The sequence below is a fragment of the Papio anubis genome, chromosome 9 (assembly GCF_008728515.1).
Source record: "Papio anubis isolate 15944 chromosome 9, Panubis1.0, whole genome shotgun sequence".
NCBI lineage: Eukaryota > Metazoa > Chordata > Mammalia > Primates > Cercopithecidae > Papio > Papio anubis.
Window position 1 is genome coordinate 31,612,889 of NC_044984.1, and position 22,997 is coordinate 31,635,885.

Here is a 22,997-nt window from a genome sequence, read left to right on the forward strand (position 1 = left end):
TGTGGCGATTCCTCAAGGATCTAGAACTAGAAATACCATTTGACCCAGCCATCCCATTACTGGGTATATACCCAAAGGATTATAAATCATGCTGCTATAAAGACACATGCACACGTATGTTTATTGCGGCACTATTCACAATAGCAAAGACTTGGAACCAACCCAAATGTCTATCAGTGGCAGACTGGATTAAGAAAATGTGGCACACATACACTATGGAATACTATGCTGCCATAAAAAAGGATGAGTTCATGTCCTTTGTAGGGACATGGATGAAGCTGGAAACCATCATTCTGAGCAAACTATCGCAAGGACAGAAAACCAAACACCGCATGTTCTCACTTATAGGTGGGAATTGAACAGTGAGACCACTTGGACACAGGAAGGGGAATACCACACAACAGGGCCTGTTGTGTGGAGAGGGGAGAGAGGAGGGATAGCATTAGGAGATATACCTAATGTAAATGACGAGTTAACGGGTGCAGCACACCAACATGGCACTTGTATACACATGTAACAAACCTGTACATTGTGCACATGTACCCTAGAACTTAAAGTATGATAATAAAAAAAAACAAAAAAAAATTGTTATAAAAATTCATATGTCATTTAAAAAATGGAATAAGGCCAGGCGTGATTGCTCATGCCTATAATCCCAGCACTTTGGAAGGCTGAGGCAGGTTAGATCACTTGAGGTCAGGAGTTCAAGACCAGCCTGGCCTTAGTGAAACCAGGTCTCTACTAAAAATACAAAAAATTAGCTGGGCGTGCTGGTGCAAGCCTGTAATCCCAGCTACTGGGGAGGCTAAGGCAGAAGAATTGCTTGAATCCGGGAGGCAGAGGTTGCAGTGAGCTGAGATAGCACCACTGCACTCCAGCCTGGGCGACAGAGCGAGACTCCATCTCAAAAAAAATAAAAAAAATAAAAATGGAATAAAACATCTATGCATTTCTACTTATAAACACAGGCAAAAAGGAAATGAGATTAGGGAATTTGGGAGAAGTGGCAAATGTATGAGTCATAAATAGGATCTGCCATTTTCTATGTTTTCAAATAACAAGACTGTATTTGTGCACACTTTTAAAAATTGAAATAAAAATTTTGTTTTGTGGGGACAAAGAAAGCTACATAAGCAATTTGATTGAAGATATGTAAATATATGCATTAAAAATTAGAGAACAAACCCAAAATGATAATGGGGAGATTATGGGTGCATTTTCTTTTATGTTTTTTAATTTCTCAAATTTCTTATCAAAAACTTGAATTTGTTTTATAATAAGTTTTTGCAAGATATTTATGGCAGTAACTACTTCAATAATGAGATATGAAACAGCATGAAAATAAGACCATGTTAAAAGGGGTCTTACGACTAAATAAGGGATTTATCTTTTATCCTGCAGGCAATGGGGGCAGTTATCGAAAAGGTCTCCCTGGGGTCCGTGAGGCATGAGACTATTAGGAATGGATAAGAATGGAGACAGGGATGTTAATCTGGAGATAGCTGGATTAACAGAAGATGGTGCTGGGACCAAGTCAGTAGCTCTGAGTAGGGAGGGAAAGATGTGGGTAGATTCCAGATACTTTTAAAAGTAGCGTTAATAGGACTTGAAGACTAAGTGACTATGAGAGGTAAGTTAAAAAGAAGGTTCACCACATGTTCTCACTCATAGGCGGGAATTGAACAATGAGAACACTTGGACACAGGATGGGGAACATCACACACCCGGGCCTTTTATGGGGTAGGGGGAGCGGGGAGGGATAGCATTAGGAGATATACCTAATGTAAATGATGAGTTAACGGGTGCAGCACGCCAACATGGCACATGTATACATATGTAACAAACCTGCACGCTGTGCACATGTACCCCAGAACTTAAAGTATAATAATAATAAAAAAAAGCTTCAAAGTATTCAAGTTTTGGTGTCAAATTACCTGGGTGAACTACCCTCCTACCGTTCACTGACAGGGAACAATATGCTTGGAGTTATTGCCTTGGGGCAGGCAGTGCACCATTATCTGATTGCATTATCAGGACGACTCTTGGTAGGAGAACTATTTCCACTTTATAGGTAAGAAAGCTGAAGCTCAGAGAAGGAAAATATCTTGCCCAAGGGCATCTATGTAATTAGGGTGCTGGGATTCAAATTCAGCTAGCAGTGACTCTTGAGAGTCCATGATTAAGCCACCAATGTCCTGCCTCCCAGCCCAACAGGAAGAACAAGTTCAGAGGGAGGGTTGGAGAGTAGAGAAGAAAAGCAAAAGAAGATAATAGGTTCAGGCTGGCACTACGGCTCATGTCTGTAATCCTAGCACTTTGGGAGGCCAAGGTGGGAAGACTGCTTGAGCCCAGGAGTTCAAGACCAGCTTGGGCAATGCAGGGAGGTCCCATCTGTATAATAAAAAATGTTTAAAAATTAGGTGGGCATAGTGGCATGCACTTGTAGTCTCAGCTACTCGGGAGGCTGAGACAGGAGGATTGCTTGAGCTCAGAAGGTCGGGGCTACAGTGTGCCATGATAGTGCCACTGCCCTGCAGCCTGGGCAACAGAGTAAGAACATGTCTGAAAAAAAAAAAAAAAAGAGAGAGAGAGAGAGAGATCAACAGTGTAAAACACCAAAAATCCTAATCAAACAAACAAAATGAGGACTGAAAAGCTGCTACTGGTTTTAAAAGTATTATGATTTAAAATTTTGATCTCTATGTCCAAATTATAATTTTCTTTCATACATACATTTAAAAACTATAGTACCATGTTTAATATAAGGATTTTTCAAATGTTCTTGGGTTATAACATTATAATTCTTAGGCTTTCTATGAAGCATATACATTTTTAGTTTTGTATATAATTTTCATGTTTTATCATTCTCAAAACCAGTCTTTGTTCTAGTTTTATCTCTGAGTAATGGTCAAGCCAGCAAACACAACTTCAATCCTATGTGTAAGCAAAATGATATTTTTAATCAAATTAGTAATTTAAGAGATAGTAGAAATCTAGCCCAACTTGGGCAACAGAATAAAAATTCCAGTAATTTGTAATATGAAATTGAAGCATACATAATGATGCCCAGTTTTTAAAAACTGGGAATAGGCCCTGGTGTGGCGGCTCATGCCTATAATGCCCAGCACTTTGAGAGGCCGAAGTGGGAAGACTACTTGAGCCCAGGGGTTTGTTGCCAGCCTGGGAACACAGGGAGACCCCATCTCTATGAAAAAAAAAAAAATTAGCCAGGCATGGTGGTATGTGCCTGTGGCTCCAAGCTACTTGGGAGGCTAAGGTGGGAGGAATGACGCCCAGAGGTCAAGGCTGCAGTGAGCCATGATCACACCATGCACTCCAGCCTGGGCAACAGAACAAGACCCTGTCTCAAACAAACAAACAAAACTCCCCCAAAACCAGGGATAAACAAATATTGAAAGATTTAAAGATATTTAAATCTAAATATTAAAACAAGTATTTAAATACTTAAAGACAAATATTTAAAGATTTACCTCTGACTAGCTATTAAAGGATCAATATTTAGCCCCATTCCCTTCACCTATATGCATAAAGAAGGTTCATCACTAGCTAAATATCTTCTAAAATCCTTACTCATTCTTCCTATGGAGCAAATAGGCAAAGGGTCAGTGAGAAATACTCCATAATTACACAACTTTTGGAACAGAAAAGTCTAGATGTAGGGATAGGTCTTTTAAAGCAATATCTAACATACAGACATCGAGATGAAAAATACTGAGTTTGATCTCACAAGAATTTTAAAATCTTGCATGATGAAAGATACCATAAACAAAGTTAACAACAACAACAAAAATAGAGCAGGAGAAACTATCTGCCACATAAGTAACAACAGATTAATATGTGTAATAGGTAAAGAACTGTAAGTCATTACGAAAGAAACGTATCTTAGTAGAAAAAATACACAATGGATTAAAAATGACAATTCACTGAAGAAATACAAAGTCAAAAACCACACCAAAAGGTGCTCAACTTCATGAATAATTAATGAATGCAAGTGACAAAAAAAAAATCAGCAGAAGCTCTTTTGTGTGACCTTTCCTCAACCGAACTGCAAGGTTTACCAACCACCTGCTCTTTTCCCTCTGTGAAACCTCCTTGATTCTCAGAGTACTATCAAAGCTGGTAGGTTACTCTGTTTGAGCCTTTGCACTTCTATTTCTACCAGTTGAGTTACATGTTTACCAATAGTAATTTAGGTTTGTTTCCCAGTGTATTTATGTCAATTGTATTTGTTATAATTATGTAATTTACTTACCTATTCTATAAATGGATGGAATATAAGTATAGAAAGAGTACTTATTTCGCTGAAAATTAATCTGAATATTTTGGAAAGACTAGATGAAGGTGAAAAGCTTAAGAGAGCTCTGTAATTAGTGGTGGATAGAATTAATGTAAGAGACTAGGATTTGAACTCAGATGAATTAGTTCCATTAAGTTCTCATTCCACTTTAAACTTAAACTAAAAATGGCAGATGATCTATAATGGGCATAGTTTATGCATGCAAGATGACGACAAATTCTAGAAAAGTGTTTATCACTTTAAAAAATAATTTTCTCAATAACTTTTTTTGAGTGTTTGTATGACAGAGTCTCTCGCTGTTGTACAGGCTGAAGTACACTGGCATGATCCTGGCTCACTGCAACTTCTGCCTCCTGGGTTCAAGCTATCCTCCTGCCTCAGCCTTCTGAGTAGCTGGGACTACAGGTGCGTGTCACCACGCCAGTTAATTCTTGTATTTTTAGTACAGATGGGGTTTTGCCATGGTGGCCAGGCTGGTCTTGAACTTCTGACCTCAGGTGATGTGCCTGCCTTGGCCTCCCAAAGTGCAGGGATTACAGGTATGAGACACTGCACCTGGCCCTCAATAACTCTTTGGACAACTACTAGTCTTGATTTCAAAATATAAGAAAATTTCTATGATAATGAAATGCCTATTTTTGCTTCTCAGATTAACAAAAACAAACAAAAGAATAATACCTTGTGGTAGTAATGGTACATGGAAATGAACACTCTGATAAAATGTTGATGGGAGTGTAAACTTGTACAGTTTTTCGGAGGACTTATTGGGGAGTTATTTATCAAAATTAAAAATGACTCGATAGTAATTAACAACTCAACTTACCTACTGCCTGAAACAAAAATTGGACAAAGCATACAATGGTTTCAATAACTGAATATTAGTAAATGATGGATAGCGATCCCTTAGATATCACTGCCTTGGGAGAGTTCCCAGGCTACGGGGCAGCGAGAGAAAACTTAAGTGAAACTCAATAGAGTTGAGGGCACAGAGCTCAGAGTCTGAGAAGACCAAAGGGGCGAATTTGTTCGGAAAAGAGTACCACAGAGAAAAGAGCCGAACAGAAAGGGAGCTCCTGAGATCTGCAGAGGACCTGCCCGCTAGTATTCAGTAGAGTATTAATTAGTGCACATGGTATGAGGAAACTGTCTGAGGCCAGGGAAATAATCATCCAAAAGGATTTAAGGGAACAGCTCCCCATGTTCACACAGGCCTAGGAACAATGACTATTTTTGTCAGCCAGCCAGAAAAATCTCAAAAATTCCTGCTACATTAGGTAGAGTTCTCAGAAGTGTCTTGCCTTAAGAAGTAGGGATTAATGATCTCTAGAATAAATGCTGCTCTGGTTCCACTTAACGAATCTTAAAAGTAGAATTTGAGTGCAAGGAGAGGGAAAGCATTAGGACAAATACCTAATGCATGCGGGGCTTAAAACCTAGATGATGGGTTGATAATGCAGCAAACCACCATGGCACATGTATACCTATGTAACAAACCTGCACACTGCACATGTATCCCAGAGCTTAAAGTAAAATTTTTTTAAAAAGTAGAATTTGGTCTGGGCGTGGTGGCTCAGGCCTGTAATACCACCACTTTGGGAAGCCAAGGTGGGTGGATCATGAGGTCAGGAGTTTGAGACCAGCCTGGCCAGCATGGTGAAACCCCATCTCTACTAAAAATACAAAAATTAGCCCAGCATGGTGGTGCGCGCCTGTAATCCCAGCTACTTGGGAGGCCGAGGCATGAGAATCGCTTGAACCTGGGAGGTGGAGGTTGCAGTGAGCCGAGATCACACCACTGCACTCCAGCCTCTGGGACAGAGCAAGACTCCATCTCAACACAAACAAACAAACAAAGTAGAATTTGAAAGGATCAAACTGTTTCCAAGTACCTTAACTGCACCCAGAACAAAGCTCAATGACCCATAATGTGGAGAAAAGCCAATCAATCAAAAGCTACCTAGAATAGACACAGATGTTAGAATTAGCAGATAAGAACATTAAGGTAGCAATTTTATCTGTCTTCCATATGTTCAAAAATCTTGAGCAAAGATGGAACATGTTAAATAGAAACACATAAGACATAAAAATACTGAAATCTAACTTTTAGAGATGAAAACTACAATGAAGAAAAAATACACTGAATAAGATTAATGGCATATTAAACACATATTAATGTATTAATGGCATATTAAACACATATTAAGAGATTAGCAAACTTACAGCATAGGAATTGAACTTGTCTAAAAACACAGAGAAAGAAGACTAAAAAAGAAAGACCTAAAGAAGCCTAATATGTATGTGATTGTAGTTCCCACAGGAGGAATAGAAAAAATGTGACATTTTTCTAATTTTGATGAAAAGTAGAAACTCACAAATATATGAAACTCAGTGAACTCCCAAGCACAAAAAACTAAGAGAAACTACACTAAGGCACATGTGACCAAACTGATCAACACCAACAAGAAAGAAAATCTTAAAAGCAGCCAGAGGGGGTTGGAAAAGACACATGTATGGAGGAAGGAAGATAAGGATGACAGGAGATTTCTTGTCTAAAACAATGCAAGTGATGCAAGTGAGAAGACAGTGGAGCAACTTTCCTTCTTTCTTTGAGACAGAGACAGGCTGTCACCCAGGCTGGAGTTGCAGTGGTGCGATCTCAGCTGACTGCAACCTTCGCCTCCTGGGTTCAAGTGATTCTCCTGCCTCAGCCTCCTAAGTAGCTGGGATTACAGGCACCCGCCACCATACCTGGCTAAGTTTGTATTTTTAGTAGAGACAGGGTTTTACCACGTTGCCCAGGCCGATCTTGAACTCCTGGCCTCAAGTGATCTGCCTGCCTCAGTCCTCCAAAGGGCTAGGATTACAGGCGTTAGCCACCGCACTGTGGCCAACTTTCAGTACTAATATTTAGAAACGGTCAACCTAGAATTCTAAAGCCAGTGAAAATACCTTTCAAAAGCAAAGATGAAATTCTTTCCCAGACATACAAAAGCTGAAAAAATGCAGGTTTGCTGGTGATGAACTAAAATATTTTTAAAAAATTCTTCAGGCCGGGTGCAGTGGCTCACGCCTGTAATCTCAGCACTTTGGGAGGCCGAGGTGGGCGGATCACGAGGTCAGGAGATCGAGACCGTCCTGGCTAACACGGTGAAACCCCGTCTCTACTAAAAATACAAAAAATTAGCCAGGCGTGGTGGCGGCGCCTGTAGTCCCAGCTACTCAGGAGGCTGAGGCAGGAGAATGGCGTAAACCCGGGAGGCGGAGCTTGCAGTGAGCCTAGATCGTGCCACTGCACTCCAGCCTGGGCCACAGAGCCAGACTGCATCTCACAAAAACAAAACAAAACAAAAATTCTTCAAGTAGGCCAGGCGCAGTGGCTCACACCTGTAATTCCAGCACTTTGGGAGGCCGAGGTGGGTGGATCACCTGAAGTCGGGAGTTTGAGACCATCCTGACCAACACGGATAAACCCCGTCTCTACTAAAAATACAAAATTAGCCAGGCATGGTGACACATGCCTGTAATCCCAGCTACTCAGGAGGCTGGGGCAGGAGAATCACTTAAACCTGGGAGGCGGATGTTGCGGTGAGCCAAGATCGCACCATTGCACTCCAGCCTGGACAACAAGAGTGAAACTCTGTCTCAAAAAAAAAAAAGAAAAAAGAAAGAAAAGAAAAGAAAAATTCTTTAGGTAGTCTGGGCATGGTGGCTCATACCTATAATCCCTGCACTTTGGGAGATAGATCACTTGAGGAGGACCCAAGTGGATCACTTTGAGAGGCGGGTGGATCACTTGAGGTCAGGAGTGAAAGACCAGCCTGGTCAACATGGCAAAACCCTATCTCTACTAAAAATACACAAATTAGCCAGGCCACGTAGTGCCCACCTGTAATTCCAGCTAGTCAGGAGGCTGAGTCAGGAGAATTGCATGAACGCGAAAGGTGGAGGTTGCAGTGAGCCAAGATCACGCCACTGCACTCCAGCCTGGACGACAGAGCGAGACTCCATCTCATAAATAAATAAATAAATAAATAAATATTCTTGCTTCACCATCTTGGATCCTGGGGAGGCCTGCTAGGAACAGGACTTCTAAAAGGAAATACGTCTGGAAAGCAGGCTGTAGTCCAAAGCCATTTTTGCTGGCTATAAGTGGGGTCTCCAGAACCAAAGGGAACACATCTCTTCTTAAAATTAAAGGTGTTTATGCCCGAGAGGAAACAGAATTCTATTTGGGCAAGAGATGTCCTTATGTATACAAAGCAAAGAACAACATGGTGACTCCTGGCGGCAAACCAAACAAAACCAGAGTGATCTGGGGAAAGGTAACTTGGGCCCACGAAAACAGTGGCATGGTTTGTGCCAAATTCTGAAGCGGTCTTCCTGCTAGAGCTATTGGACACAGAGTCCAAGTGATGCAGTACCCCTTAAGGATTTAAACTAATGAAACAATAATAAATAAAAGTGGGTTTGTAAAAAACAAAACAAAACAAAATTTTAGGTAAAGGTAAATGATCACAGTATCTACACAAACAGATAAAGAGCACTGGGGCAACTTAGATCAAATGGACAAATCCCTTGAAAGACACAAACTACCAAAGTTCACTAAAAAAGCAACAGATAGCCCAAATAGCCCCGCAGCTGTTAAAGAAACTGAATTTGTAGCCAAGCCTTCTACACATAAAAAACTTCAGGCTAAGATGGCTTCACTGCTGAAGTCTACCAAACATTTAAGGAAGAAATAATACCATTTCTAACCAAACTCTTTCAAAAAACTGAAAAGAAGGGAATACTTCCTAGTTAATTCTATGAGACTAGTATTACCCTCAACTCAGAATCAAAGACACTAAAAGTACAGATCATGTCTTTTATACATACAGACATAAAATTTCTTAACAAGATTTTAGCAAATCTAGTCATAAAACCTACAAAGTGATAGTACATCATAACCAGGTGGGGTTTATGAATGGAATAACATTTCAAAATCAATCAAGGTAATTTACCATAATGGCAAAATTAAAAACCCTAAAAAATTTCAATAAATGCATAAAGAGCATCTGACAAAATCCAACATCCATTTGTGATTCAAAAACTCCATTAAAGCAGGAGTAGAAGGGAAGTTCTTCAACTTGATACGGTCATTTATTAAAAACCTACAGGGTTGGGCGCGGTGGCTCATGCCTGTAATCCCAGCACTTTGGGAGACTGAGGCGGGCGGATCACGAGGTCAGGAGATCGACACCATCCTGGCTAACACGGTGAAACCCCATCTCTACCAAAAATACAAAAAAAAAAAATTAGCTGGGCATGGTGGCGGGCGCCTGTAGTCCCAGCCACTCAGAAGGCTGATGCAGGAGAATGGCGTGAACCCAGGAGGCGGAGTATGCAGTGAGCTGAGATCGCACCACTGCACTCCAGCATGGGCGACAGAGCGAGACTCTGTCTCAAAAACAAACAAACAAACAAACAAACAAAAAAAACCCTACAGGTAGCATAATATTTAAGAGTGAAAGAAAGATTGAATACTTTTGCCCTGAGATCAGAAACAGGATAATATGCCTACGCTCACCATTTCTTTTCAAGATTGTAGGAGAGGTTCTAGCCAGTACTCTCTCTCTCTCCATAGATATATATACACACACACACACAAAAATATATATATTACATATATATTATCTATTCTATATACTGGCAATGAACAACCAAAAATATAAATTAAAAAGTATCATTTATAATAGGAGCTGGAAATATGATAAACTTATGGATAAATCTAAGAAAAGACATGAAAGACCTCTACAGTAAAAATTATAAAACTCTGCTGAGAAAAACTGAAGACCTAAATAAATGTTAAGATGTACCATGGTCATGGGTCACAAGACTCAATATTGTTAAGATGTCAATTTTCTCCTTATTGATCTACAGATTCAGTGCAATCTCTAACAAAATCCCAGCAATTATTTTTTAAGAAATTGACAAGCTAATCAGCTTCAGATGGAACTGCTGAAGATGTAGAATAGCCAAAACTTTGAAAAAGAATAAAATGGAAAGACTAACATTACCTAATTTCAAGACTTACAAAACTATAGTAATCAAGAGAGTGTGGAATTTGAAAAAGACAGACAAATAGTCTTCATCTTTGCTGAAGACTAATTACTCTGGGATTATTACCTAACGTGTCTGTTTCTCTGAATCAGATGATGAGAAGTTGGCCCCTTTCTGGGTAAAGGCTTTTTGAAAGTAAGACGTGGTTGACTTGAGTCATATTTATTTGCACTAGGACGTAAGCATGTTTCATATCCCCAGTTTTACATAGTATCCTCAAAAAATCAATTTTCTCAAAATTCATTTAGGAAATAATACTTGGGAATAGTAAACATTCAAAAATAATCTTACAGGCTGGGTGTGATGGCTCACACCTGTAATCCCGGCACTTTGGGAGGCTGAGGTGAGCGGATCACTTGAGGTCAGGAATTGGAGACCAACCTGGCCAACATGGTGAAACCCTGTCTCTACTAAAAATACAAAAATTAGCTGGGTGTGGTGGCAGGTGCCTATAATCCCAGCTATTCAGGAGGCTGAGGCAGGAGAATCACTTGAACCCAGGAGGTGGAGGTTGCAGAGAGCCAAGATTACGCCAGCCGGGGTGACAGAGCAAGACTCCATCTCAGACAAAAAAAAAAAAAAAAGTCAGCTGGGTACAGTGGCTCACACCTATAAATTCCAGAACTTTGGGAGGCCGAGGGAGACAGATCACTTGAGGCAAGAAATTCAAGACCAGCCTGGCCAACATGATGAAACCTCGACTCTACTAAAAAAATACAAAAATTAGCCATGCGTGGTGACACATGCCTATAATCCCAGCTACCTGGGAGGCAGAGGCTGCAGTGAGCCAAGATTGTACCACTGCATTCCAGTCTGGGAAACAGAGTGACTCCGTCTCAAAAAAAAAAAAAAAAAAAAAAGACAAACAGATCAATAGAACAGAATACACAGTCCAGAAATAGACTCACACATATTTAATCAATTCCTTTTCAGCAAAGATACAAAGACAATTCAGTAGTGAAATAAAAGTCGTTGCAACAAATGACACCTGAACAATTAAATTTACATATATCAAAAAAAGGAACTTCAGTCCACATATTACAATATATAAAAAATTAACCACAAATGGACCATAGAACAACTACAAAATATAACATTTACAACATTTCTAGAATAAAATATAGATTATCTTCTAACCTTTGAATAGGGAACGATTTCTTGGATACACAGGAATCTCATTAAATCTCATTAAAATGAAAAACTATTAGGAGAATGAAAAAACAAAGCGCAACTGGGAGAAAATATTTCCATATATATCTGGAAAAGGTCTTGTGTATAGAAAATATTCAAAAACTGTCAAAATTCAGTAATAAGAAAACAAAACACAAAAAAATGGGCAAAAGAATTGAATACACATTTCACCGAAGAAGACATATAAGTGGCAAATAAGCACATAAAGAGATGTTCTGGCTAGGTGTGGTGGCTCATGCCTGTAATCCTATCACTTTGGGAGGCCAAGGTAGCCGGCTCCTTTGAACTCGGGAGTTGGAGACCAATTTGGGCAGCATGGTGAAACCCCGTTTCTACAAAAAATACAAAAATCAGCAAGGTGTGGTAGTGCACCGGTAGGCCCAGCTACTTGGCAGGCTGAGGTGGGAGGATCACTTGAGCCCGAGAGGTGGAGGTTGCAGTGAGCCTAGATTGTGACACTGCACTCCAGCCTGGGCAACAGAGGCAGATCCTATCTCAAAAAAAAAAAAAAAAGTTCAACCCCTTTATCATTGGGGAAATGCAAATTAAAATCACAATAAAACACCTCTACAAACTTACAGACTAACATTAAGGCTCACTATATCAAATGTTAAGATAAGGAGGAACTGGAACTCTCATAAATTGCAAGTGGGAATGTGAAATGGCACAGCTACTTTGTAAAATGGTTTCACAGTTTCTTAAAAAGTCAAACATACACCTATCATACCATCCAGGCATTTACGCCTGCGTATTTACTCAAGAGAAATGAAATCATACGTCTACATGAAGTCTTGTACACAAATGTTCACAGTAGCTTTATTTGTAATAGCCAAAACTTCTGACACACACGACATAGGTAAATCTCAAAAGACTTACTCTGAGTAAAAGAATTCAAACCAAAAAAAGCTTACATTCTATATGATTCCATTTATACAAAATTCTAGAAAATTCAATCTAATCTATAGTGACAGAAACCAGATCACGACTGGGCATGGTGGCTCATGCCTGTAACCCCAGAACTTTGGGAGGTCGAGGAAGGGAATTGCTTGAGCCCAGGTGTTCCAGACCAGCCTGGGGGCAACATAGTGAGACCCCCATCTCTACAAAAAATACAAAAATTAGCTGGGCATGGTTGTGTGCACCTACAGTGCCAGCTACTCAGGAGACTGGGGTAGGAGGATTGCTTGAGCCCAGAAAGTTGAGGCTTCAGTGAGCTGTGATCGCACCACTGCTCTCCAGCCTAAGTGACACAGTCAGATCCTGTTTCAAAAAATAGAAAGCAGATCATTCATTGGTTGTTTTGGGAGGCTGTTAGTAGGTTAGGGGCAGGTGGGATATATGGATTACAGAGGGGCACAAGAAAACACTGGAGGTAATGGATGTGTTATCTTGATTGTGATGATGGTTTTATAGTGTCAAAACATGTCAAAACTATGTCAGATTGTACCCCAATAAGGTTGTTAAAAAATGAATCAACAAAACTGATACATTTAACAACAGTAATCTATGCAGCATCTTGAAAGAATGAGGTAAGATTAATATATATTGAAGATTTCCAAGATATAGTGTGAAAAAATAAAGTACTGTAAGTAGTAAGTTATCATTTATTATTTCATGTTTTAAAAAGGATACTCAATCAACTGTTTCAACAATTGTTTCTATGTGTATAAAATATCTCTGGAAAGACAAAAAAAATGATATATGTGTTTGTGTGTAAGAAAGACTGAAAGAGAACAGAGAGAATATATAGGCTGGAGTTTAGAGTAGAAGAGACTTACTTTTCACCGAACACCTTTTCGAGCTGTGATTCCTTCTCCCTCATGAATGTATCATTTTTTATTTTCTTTTTTTTATTTTTATATCACTTTTTAAAACAAATATAAAATAACCTATTGATTCCATCTCTGAGGATCTGTCCTACAGGAACAAAGAGTCAAACGACATATGCACAAAGCAATTCATTGAACAACTGTTACAAATGTTAATGGAATCATTGAATGAAAAAAAGTTGCAAAACACTCGCCGCTGGGGAGGGTTCTAAATGGAGAGGTTGGGGAGACAGGAAAAGAAAGGGGAAGTTTGCGTAGGGACTTACTTTCTGCATTTCCGATTTGCAGGAAATATTTTTGGTAATGAGTGGCTGTTTCCTTTTAAAGTAAAAGACCTCAATGAAATTTTTGTTTGTTTATTTTTCCTTTTTTAAGATGAGTCTCACTCTGTCGTCCAGGTTGGAGTGTCATGGTGCAATCTTCGCTCACTGCAGCCTCCGCTTCCTGGGTTCAAACGATTCTCCTGCCTCAGCCTCCAGAGTAGCTGGGATTACAGGCACCTGCCACCACACCCAACTAATTTTTGTATTTTCAGTAGAGATGGGGGTTTCACCGTGTTGGCCAGGTTGGTCTGAAACTCCTGACCTCGTGATCCACCTGCCTCGGCCTCCCAAAGTGCTGGGATTCTAGGCATAAGCCACTGCGCCCAGTCTCGATTTTTAAAAATTTAAATAAAGTACTGGTTTCAGTGTGCAAGGTCATCATAATAGAAGTGAAAGTGTGTTGCGTTTTGCAATGGACTGAAGATGACACTCACCCTCTTCCGAGCTTCAGATTTCTGGAAGCACTCATGCTGTATGAAAGTGGCTGCAGCAGAAATCCTGGACAGCGGTATGTGGTCTGCATCGAGCATACTCACTGCTCGCTCCAGAGTCATCTCCATGTCTGCATTCCTAGACAAACAGGCACAGATTCAGCCAGATTCCAGACCTCCCACCTCCTGCCTACCGACCTGGTCTTCCACAGATGACTCAGCTAATACTGGGAAGCACTAGAACATCTGAACCTTGGCTTTTCTTCAGCCAAAAGAAAAATCAGCACCCAAGATTGGAAGGCAGAGGGACTACTGGCTAGAAATTCTCCAGCTCTGATCAGACGGGAGAATTGGATGATGTCATTCGATTGAATTATACCATATACCAAAGAAAGAAGCTGAACTTTTAAAAAGAAATATGATGCCGAGGTGGGTGGATCATTTGAGGTGAGGAGTTCAAGACCAGCCTGGCCAACAGGGTAAAACCCCATCTCTACTAAAAATACAAAAAATTAGCTGGGTGTGGTGGTGGTATACAACTGTAATCTCAGGAGGCTGAGGCAGGAGAATCACTTGAACCAGAGGTGGACATTTCAGTGAGCAGAGATAGTGCCAATTCACTCCAGCCTAGGCAAAAGAATGAGACTCCGTCTCAAAAAAAAAAAAAAAAAAAAAAAGGAAAAAAGATAAATATGTGTCCTATGATTCTTACATCTTTAAAAGCAACTTTAAAGGCACAGTAAGATTTTTAAAATAATTCAAAAGAAATCTGTTTACAGAAATTAAACATTATTTCTAGGCTGGGCACGGTGGCTCACATCTGTAATCCCCGCACTTTTGGAGGCCGAGGCAGGAGGAATGCTTGAGTCTAGGAGTTCAAGACCAGTCCTGGCAACATAGTGAGACCCTGTCTCTACAAAAAAAACAAACGAAAAACCCAAAATCAGCTGGGTGTGGTGGCATGTACCTATAGACCCAGCTACTTGGAAGGCTGAGGTGGGAGGATCGCTTGAGCCTGGGAGGTCAAGGCTGCAGTGAGCCTCGGTGACGCCACTGCACGGCGCTCCAGCCTGAGCAATAGAGCGAAACTCTGTTTCAAAAACAAACAAACACACAAAATAATGACTAAAGACACGCTTAAAGGTAATATAGGGCTGTTCTTTGGCTTCAAAGAGGGTTATACCAGACTCATTCCAGGTAATAAAGACACTGGAGACATCCTGAGAAGGAGTTTTCCAATATCTACTAGCAAGTACAGTGAGTAAATACTCTTTTCTATTAGGCTAACCCATGAATACATGCACATGTGTACAGGTGTGAGTGTGTGCAGCGTTGTGAAGGGTGTGCCTGTGTGTGGGTGGGTGTGGTACAGGTGGGGCGATAAGGAGTAATGTGCCTCATGACTAAACACTAATACCCCCTGCTTCTGAAACACATGTTCAAACACAGAAGGGTTACCTCATAAGTATAAAGGGTATTAAAAGTGAAGCAGAAAATTGCTGGCATCTATACTGAGAATTATATAATGATCTCATATTTTTAATGTGCCTCACACGAGTCAATTATAATTGGTAAAAAAAAAAAAAAAAAAAAAAAAGAGCAGGCTATTACCATTAAAACTAGAATTTGAGTCACTTTTATCTAATATTTTTATCTAATATACACACACCTTTTAAAGGAGAGGGAAATATTTTACATTCATGGACTCTGAGGCCTTTACAGAGAAGTCAAAACTCTGTAAGTCTAGTCTCAAGCTCAGTGGCAAAGTCTTTACCAGCCATCACGGGTGTATTAACTGATGAAAAATCATTCGTAAGAATAGCCTTCTGTTATGCAGCTTTTTAAAAAAAAAAAAAAAAAAGATTGAGCCATTAATCCATCTCATAAGCCATACATGACTCAGGAAAGTTTGAATTTCCCATCTCTAACACCCACAAATAATTCCATTACTCTAATCCTTTATTTTCCTGAACATGATTCACCTAGAAGCTCTGTGTTCACACTTAGGCAATCCAATGCGATTTCACTTTATCACTAAAAAAATTCCTAAACTAAGTGAAGACTTCCTCAGCAAGGTTTACTACAGCTGTCAGGGGGTCAACTTTCTGTCTGACAGTCTATCAAGTCCAACTCCATACATTCTGGCCCAAGTCTGACTCCATTTCCTGTCATCCTCAACCTCTTTTCCTTCCCCTCCTTGGATCTTACACCCCTCCAATCACACCGGGCTTTTAACCCTTCTCTAAACACTGCCACCTTCTTCACAAGCCACCTTCTTTTACTTTTCCAGCAAGCTTATCATACTACCTAATTCGTACCCATTCTTCAAGACTCAATTCAAATATCTTCATTTCTTCTTGTTCTTCTTTTTTCAGAAAGACACAGTCCTGTTCCGTTACGCAGGTGAGAGTGCAGTGATGTGATCATAGCTCACTATAACCTCAACCTCCTGGACTCAAATCATCCTCCCACTTCAGCCTTCTGAGTAGCGGGGACTACAGTTGCATGCCACCACACCTGGCTAATTTTTTAAATAGTTTTTTTTTTTGGAGACGGAGTCATGCTCTGTCACCCAGGCTAGAGTGCAGTGGCACGATCTTGGCTCACTGCAACCTCTGCCTCCCAGGTTCAAGCAATTCTCCTCCCTCAGCCTCCCCAGTAGCTGGGATTACAAGCGCCCACCACCACACCCAGCTAATTTTTGTATTTTTAGTAGAGATGGGGTTTCACCATGTTGGCCAGGCTGGTCTCGAACTCCTGACCTCGTGATCCACCCACCTCAGCCTCCCAAAGTGCTGGGATTACAGGCGTGGGCCACCGCGCCTAGCCAAATTTTTAAATTTTTGTAGAGATGAGGCCTCGCTATATCGCTCAGGCTGGTCTCTAACTCCTGGTCTTAAGTAATCCTCCTGCCTCAGCTCAAATATCTTCATTTCTGTGAAATCTTTTCTGTGCCCTTATCCCGGCTAGAGCTATTCTTTCCTCCTCTATTCTCCTACAGCATTCTCCCATTCCAGCCCCTTTTCTCTCTCTTCCTCCCTCCTTCTCTCTCTTCCTCCCTCCTTCTCTCTCTCCGCACTCACTTATAAAACATTTCTTGAAGCCGGCAGAAATGTGGCTTGAAGAAATGGCGATGGGCCTGGGCTGGAGGATCAGGAAGAGAAAGCTGTTCCCCAGCCCCACTGACCCCTGAACATATTCTCCAGAAGTGAGTCATTTCAACAATTTTTAAAATGATATCAGTATAAATTTAAAAATGTAAGAGAAAGCAGTGTAAAATACCACTGGTCGGAATATGAGACATTACGGGGGGTGGGTAGGGAAACCCCAGTAACTTGGCCGGGGAGCGGTAGCTCATACCTGTAATCCCAGCACTTTGGGAGCCCAAGGTAGGTGGAGTACTTGAGCTCAGGAGTTTAAATCAACCTGGCCAACATGGTGAAACCCTGTCTCTACTAAAAATATAAAACATTAGCCGGGCATGGTGGCAAGCACCTGTAATCCCAGCTATTCGGGAGGCTGAGGCAGAAGAATTGCTTGAATCTGGGAGGTGGAGGTTGCAGTGAGCCAAGATCGTACCATTGCACTCCAGCCTAGGCAACAAGAGTGAAACTGTCAAAAGAAAAAAACAAACAAACAAAAAAAACCAAAGCAAGACAACACTGTAACTTGTGTGTGTGTAATCCCCCAGTAGCCAGCATTCCTGCCAACTAACAACACAGCCCTGCCCGGGCTGGTTCCCATGATATTAGAATATGGCTACACCTCTGAAGGCAAAGCAAACATAAAATAATGAATGGATAGCTCCTACAAGTGTTGTCAGATGCTCAGTAAATGCAAATCCTCACAAATATTTTAAAGTATGATGAAAGCAATGCTTTGGAAAGATGACTCTGGATATGTGTTCCTCGAAAGAAAGAGACAGTGTTGAGGACACTATAAAAGGTTCAGCAGAGGCAAACAAGGCTTGAACTGGGCTGTTAAAAATGGAAATGGAAAAAAAAGGTATAGTCGAAAGAGATGAAAAATCAAAGAACTAAAGCAGGTAGTAATTAAGATGATGTGGAGGGAAGTCAATATGCTCTGTTTTCTGCTCTGCAGTGCTCTTGGTCACAAATTTGACTGTCAGTCCTAGAGAAGATCCATCCTCTCTGCTTAGTCTCCCTCAACTAATCCCAAAGTACAATGCTCTTGTGGGTTTTGTTTGTTTGTTTGTTTGTTTTGCTTTGAGACAGGGTCTCACTCTGTTGCCCAGGGTGGAGTGCAGTGTCGCGATCATGGCTGACTGCAGCCTGGACCTCCCAGGCTCAAGTGATTCTGTTGCTTCAGCCTCCTGAGTAGCTGGGACTACAGGCATGCACCACCATGCCCAGCTAATTCTTGTACTTTGTAGAAATGGGGTTTTGCCATGTTGCCCAGGCTGGTCTCAAATTCCTGGGCTCAAGCAATCTGCCAGCCTCAGCCTCCCAAAGTGCTGGGATTACAGTTGTGAGCCACCATGCCCAGCCCTGCTCTTGTGTTCTTTAAATTTCTGTAGACACTAATATGTATCACACAACCTAGCACTTGACGACATATCCTATTTTTCACTGCTCTTCTCCTAGACCATCATACATCCCACTCAATTTTCATCTTTAATTTTATTTATTTAATTAGTTTTTTGGAGACTAAGTCTTGTTCTTTCACCCACGCTGGAACGCAATGACACGATACCAGCTCATTACAACCTCTGCCTCCTGGGTTCAAGCAATTCTCCTGCCTCAGCATCCAAAGTAGCTGGGATAACAGGCATCTACCACCATGCCTGGCTAATTTTTGTATTTTTAGTAGAGACAGGATTTCACCATGTTGGCCAGGCTGGTCTCGAACTCCTGACCTCAAGTGATCCGCCCACCTTGGCTTCGTAAAGTGCTGGGATTACAGGTGTGAGCCACTGTGCCTGGCCCATTTTCATCTTTTGTGATGCTTACTGGGAAGGACCTACGAAGACCCTAATACTCATTTGCAGAACCATCAGTCTCCAACAGGTCATAAATCATGGTTTTAGAAAAATTCATCTAGAATTTTTTTGTGGTGATTCTTAAAACCTTTTTCATCAGTTTGATTTAGAACATGGGTTTCATCAGTTTGTCTCTCTTATACTCCAAGTCTCAGTTTTTAGCTGCATTAGTAACCATTTAACCACCTATTCTTCTTTTGGAAAGCCAGGTCCATTGTTTAATAACTTAGGTCATTATGCAGGTTTATGGTTTTATCCAGTTAATATTCAACGTATATGAAAGAATACTCCTTTACATGTGGGAGTTTCACTAGGCATAAAAACTTAAATCTCCAAAACAGGGGCTGGACAGAGTTTGACAATGCAGGACCAAGGAGAACACAGTGTGTGGTCTCAGGGCAGGTGTCCCAGGAGCAGCCTGGGGAACTGAAACGAGGCGTGGAGCCCAGCAGAGGAAAGGGGGAGGTCAGGTAGGCACAGGCACCACCGTGGGCATCTATCTTCCTCATTACATGAAATATTTCTGGTTCCCTCTCCTTTTCACAGACAGCTAAATTTTCCTTTCAAAATCAGAGAAAAAAGTTGATTTCTATGATTTCTACTCTCTAGAATTTGGGGAAATCTCAGGAAGAGATTTCTTACTCATTATTTTTAAATTTCTTGACCCCAAGTGTTCCTTCTATTCTTTGAAATATGATTAAATATTCTAATACAATTTACCCTGTCTATTAAAACAATAATCCAAAAATAGTATGACTAATACTTCTAGAATTTGAGCAACAAAAGAACCTAGATGGCAAAAAGTAAAGCTTATACTTCATTTCTCCTTTCTTTAATTCCTTCATTCTTTCACTATATACTTATTTATTTATTGAAATAAGATCTCATTCTGCTGCCCAGGCTGGAGTACAGTGGCACGATCACAGCTCACTGTAGCATCAACCTCCCTGGTTCAAACAATCCTCCCACTTCGGCCTCCGGAGTAGCTGGGACCACAGTTGGGAACTATCATGCCAGGCTAAGTTGTTTATTTGTAATAGAAATGGCGTCTCCCTATGTTTGTCCAAGCTGGCCTCAAACTCCTGGGCTCAAGCAATCCTCCAGTCTGGGCCTCCCAAAGTGCTAGGATTATAGGTGTGAGCCACTGTGCCTGGCCTCATCATATATTTATACAGTGCCTACTATAGACCTACTTCCATTTTAGGGTGCTGAGAATATAAAGATGATTGAGCATTCACAAAAAGCTCAAAGTCCAGAGGGAGAACAGATAAGCAAATGAGGAGCCACAATATAATATTCTGATAGAGACACTCACACAAGGCTCACAAGGCTCCCATCTGGGGCACCTAAGCTAGACTGGGAAGGAAGGGGTCAGAAAAAAGGCGGTATCTGAGCTAAATCCAGAATTATAACTAGTCAGACAAAAATAGAGCTGCATATGTAAAGGTCTGGACTGGGGGGAAAGAAGGAAAGAGAGAGAGAATGAATATGGATGAATATCTTCCATTAAGGAAAGTAAAGAGGTTCCAGGTGGTTTGGGTATTGGTATGTGGCTATGTTTGGGGATGGTGGTGGCAAACGGCAGAGAAGAGTAGAAGGAGAAGAGGCTGAAGTGATGAGCAGAGCTGAAAACACAACAGGCCCCGTATGTCATGCCTAAAAGCATGAACACTTAGTGGAATTATGGAAAGGTTATAAACTGGGGAGAGAAACAATCAGACGTGGAAAGATAATTCTGACAGTCCTAGAGAACGGTTCTGACTGAGCAAGACCAAAGGCAGAGAGGCCTGTGTAATGGAAATGGAAAGAAGGATAAAATTCAAGACCCATTATAGAAGGAAAAATATGGCTTGGTGATAGGTGACCAGAGAGGGAGAAGATAGGAATGACTTCCAGGTTTGAAAATAGTAGACTACAGCAGGAGGAGACGGGTGGAAGTTGAGCACAGGGAGATGAGTTTAGTTTAAGACATGCTGAGTTTGAAATATGTAGGAGGTTGTTACATTTTCATATAGGTCCAGAATTCGGCATCGAGGATGGAATTGCAGACAAAACTTTGAGAACTATAAGGATAAAAGTGGGGTACACAGGGCCTCTCTGGAAGAGCACCAAGGCTTGGAATAGAAGGGTTACTGAAGATGCCTCCTTTGGGCAGGCAGAAAGGGAGCATGCAGAGAAGACTAACAAAGAATGGCTGGAGAGCTGAGTGGAAACCCAGGAGAAGCTAGTGCCCTGAAAACCAAGGGATGAGAGAATTTCATGGTGTCTCAAACACCACCCGCAGGTTGAGTAATATAAGGACTGCTTATACTACTCAATATAGCATCAGCTTAGAATGTAGCAGAGAAGGCAGTTATTGCTACATTTGTCAGGAGACCGTTTAGGTGGAATGGAGGGGACTGAAATCATGTTGCAGTGGGTTGACGAGAGCCTGGGAAGTGACAGGGTGGTTCAAGAAGCAAGGGGCACAGAGATGGAGGAAGAGAATACCAGTTGTTGAAGGATGTCGGATAATAATTTTTTTACTGTTAAAATCATTTTGCTAAAATTGTGGCTATCACAAATCCTAGACTATGGTAGGCATTCCATAAATTTTGAATTACCTGTTTAAAAGCCTATATCAGCTTTTTCCTCCATAAACAATGACCTGATACACTTTCTCTCTCTCTCTCTCTTTTTTTTTTTTTTTTTTTTTGAGACGAGGTCTCACTGTGTTTTCCAGGCTAGAGTGCAGTGGCACAATCTTGGCTCACTGCAACCTCCATCTCCTGGGCTCAAGCAATCCTCCCGCCTCAGCCTCTCGAGTAGTTGGAACCACGGGCACACACCACCACACCCAGCTAATATTTGTATTGTTTGTAGAGATGGGGTTTCACCATGTTGGCCAGGCTGGTCTTGAATTCCTGAGCTCAAGTGATTTGCTCGCCTGGGCATCCCAAAGTGCTGGGATTACGGGCCTGGGCCACTGCTCCTGACTCATTTTTCCTCTTGCTAAGTATGCTCATATTGCCAAAGGTCATATTGCCAAAGGTCTGGCAATATGAGCATAAGAAATGTTAGAAATCTTGCTGGGCACGGTGGCTCACACCTGTAATCCCAGCACTCTGGGAGGCCGAAGTTGGTGGATCACGAGGTCAGTATTTCGGGACTATCCTGGCTAACACAGTGAAACCCCGTCTCTACTAAAAATACAAAAAATTAGCCGGGCGTGGTGGCAGGCACCTGTAGTCCCGCTACTCGGGAGGCTGAGGCAGGAGAACGGCTCGAACCCCGGAGGCAGAGCTTGCCCTGAGCCGAGAGCGCCACTGCACTCCAGCCTGGACCGCCAAGAGAAAAAAAAAAAAAAAGTTACAAATCTCATGGTGAATTTTACATCATAAAAAATATTTCCTGTGTTAAGATTAGATTAGCCCTCATCATTTTGAGAAGTAGTTCACCAATGATGCCTACCTGGTCAGTGAGCATGCTGTACAATTTCACTTGAAGGGATGTTTAGAGGTAACAACTATCATTAGACAACTTTAGCAATCAAATGACAATAACATATCTAATGTTTTATCCTAATCATGTTAGATGGTTATTGCAGGAGTTACTGATCTAATCAGCCATCCATTTCTCAATCTTTCTCTTAGTAACGTGCTCAGTTTATAAAATTTGTGCTCAGGCATTAAACTTGAATAAGGGTTAAGTTCCAAACACTAAATTAGTCAAGCTATAAAGTAAATAGGAAGGGAAAGGAAGGATTTAAAAATTCAGTTATTTTAATAATTTAGTATGGGCAAAAGAATACCCCTTCAAATCACTGAC

General features: G+C 41.1%; 1 protein-coding gene and 1 pseudogene across 1 annotated transcript in view; one reads left to right on the top strand and one right to left on the bottom strand.

Moving 5' to 3' along the window:
• PKP2 (plakophilin 2) overlaps nucleotides 1-22,997 on the bottom strand; it is a 108,675-nt gene that overhangs the window by 65,445 nt on the left and 20,233 nt on the right. The window contains exon 4 of the mRNA XM_009180503.4: nucleotides 14,195-14,330. Within this exon, the coding sequence (XP_009178767.1) occupies nucleotides 14,195-14,330 (136 nt within the window). The remainder of the gene's footprint in view (nucleotides 1-14,194; nucleotides 14,331-22,997) is intronic.
• On the top strand, nucleotides 1,405-8,754 carry LOC108581183 (annotated as a pseudogene).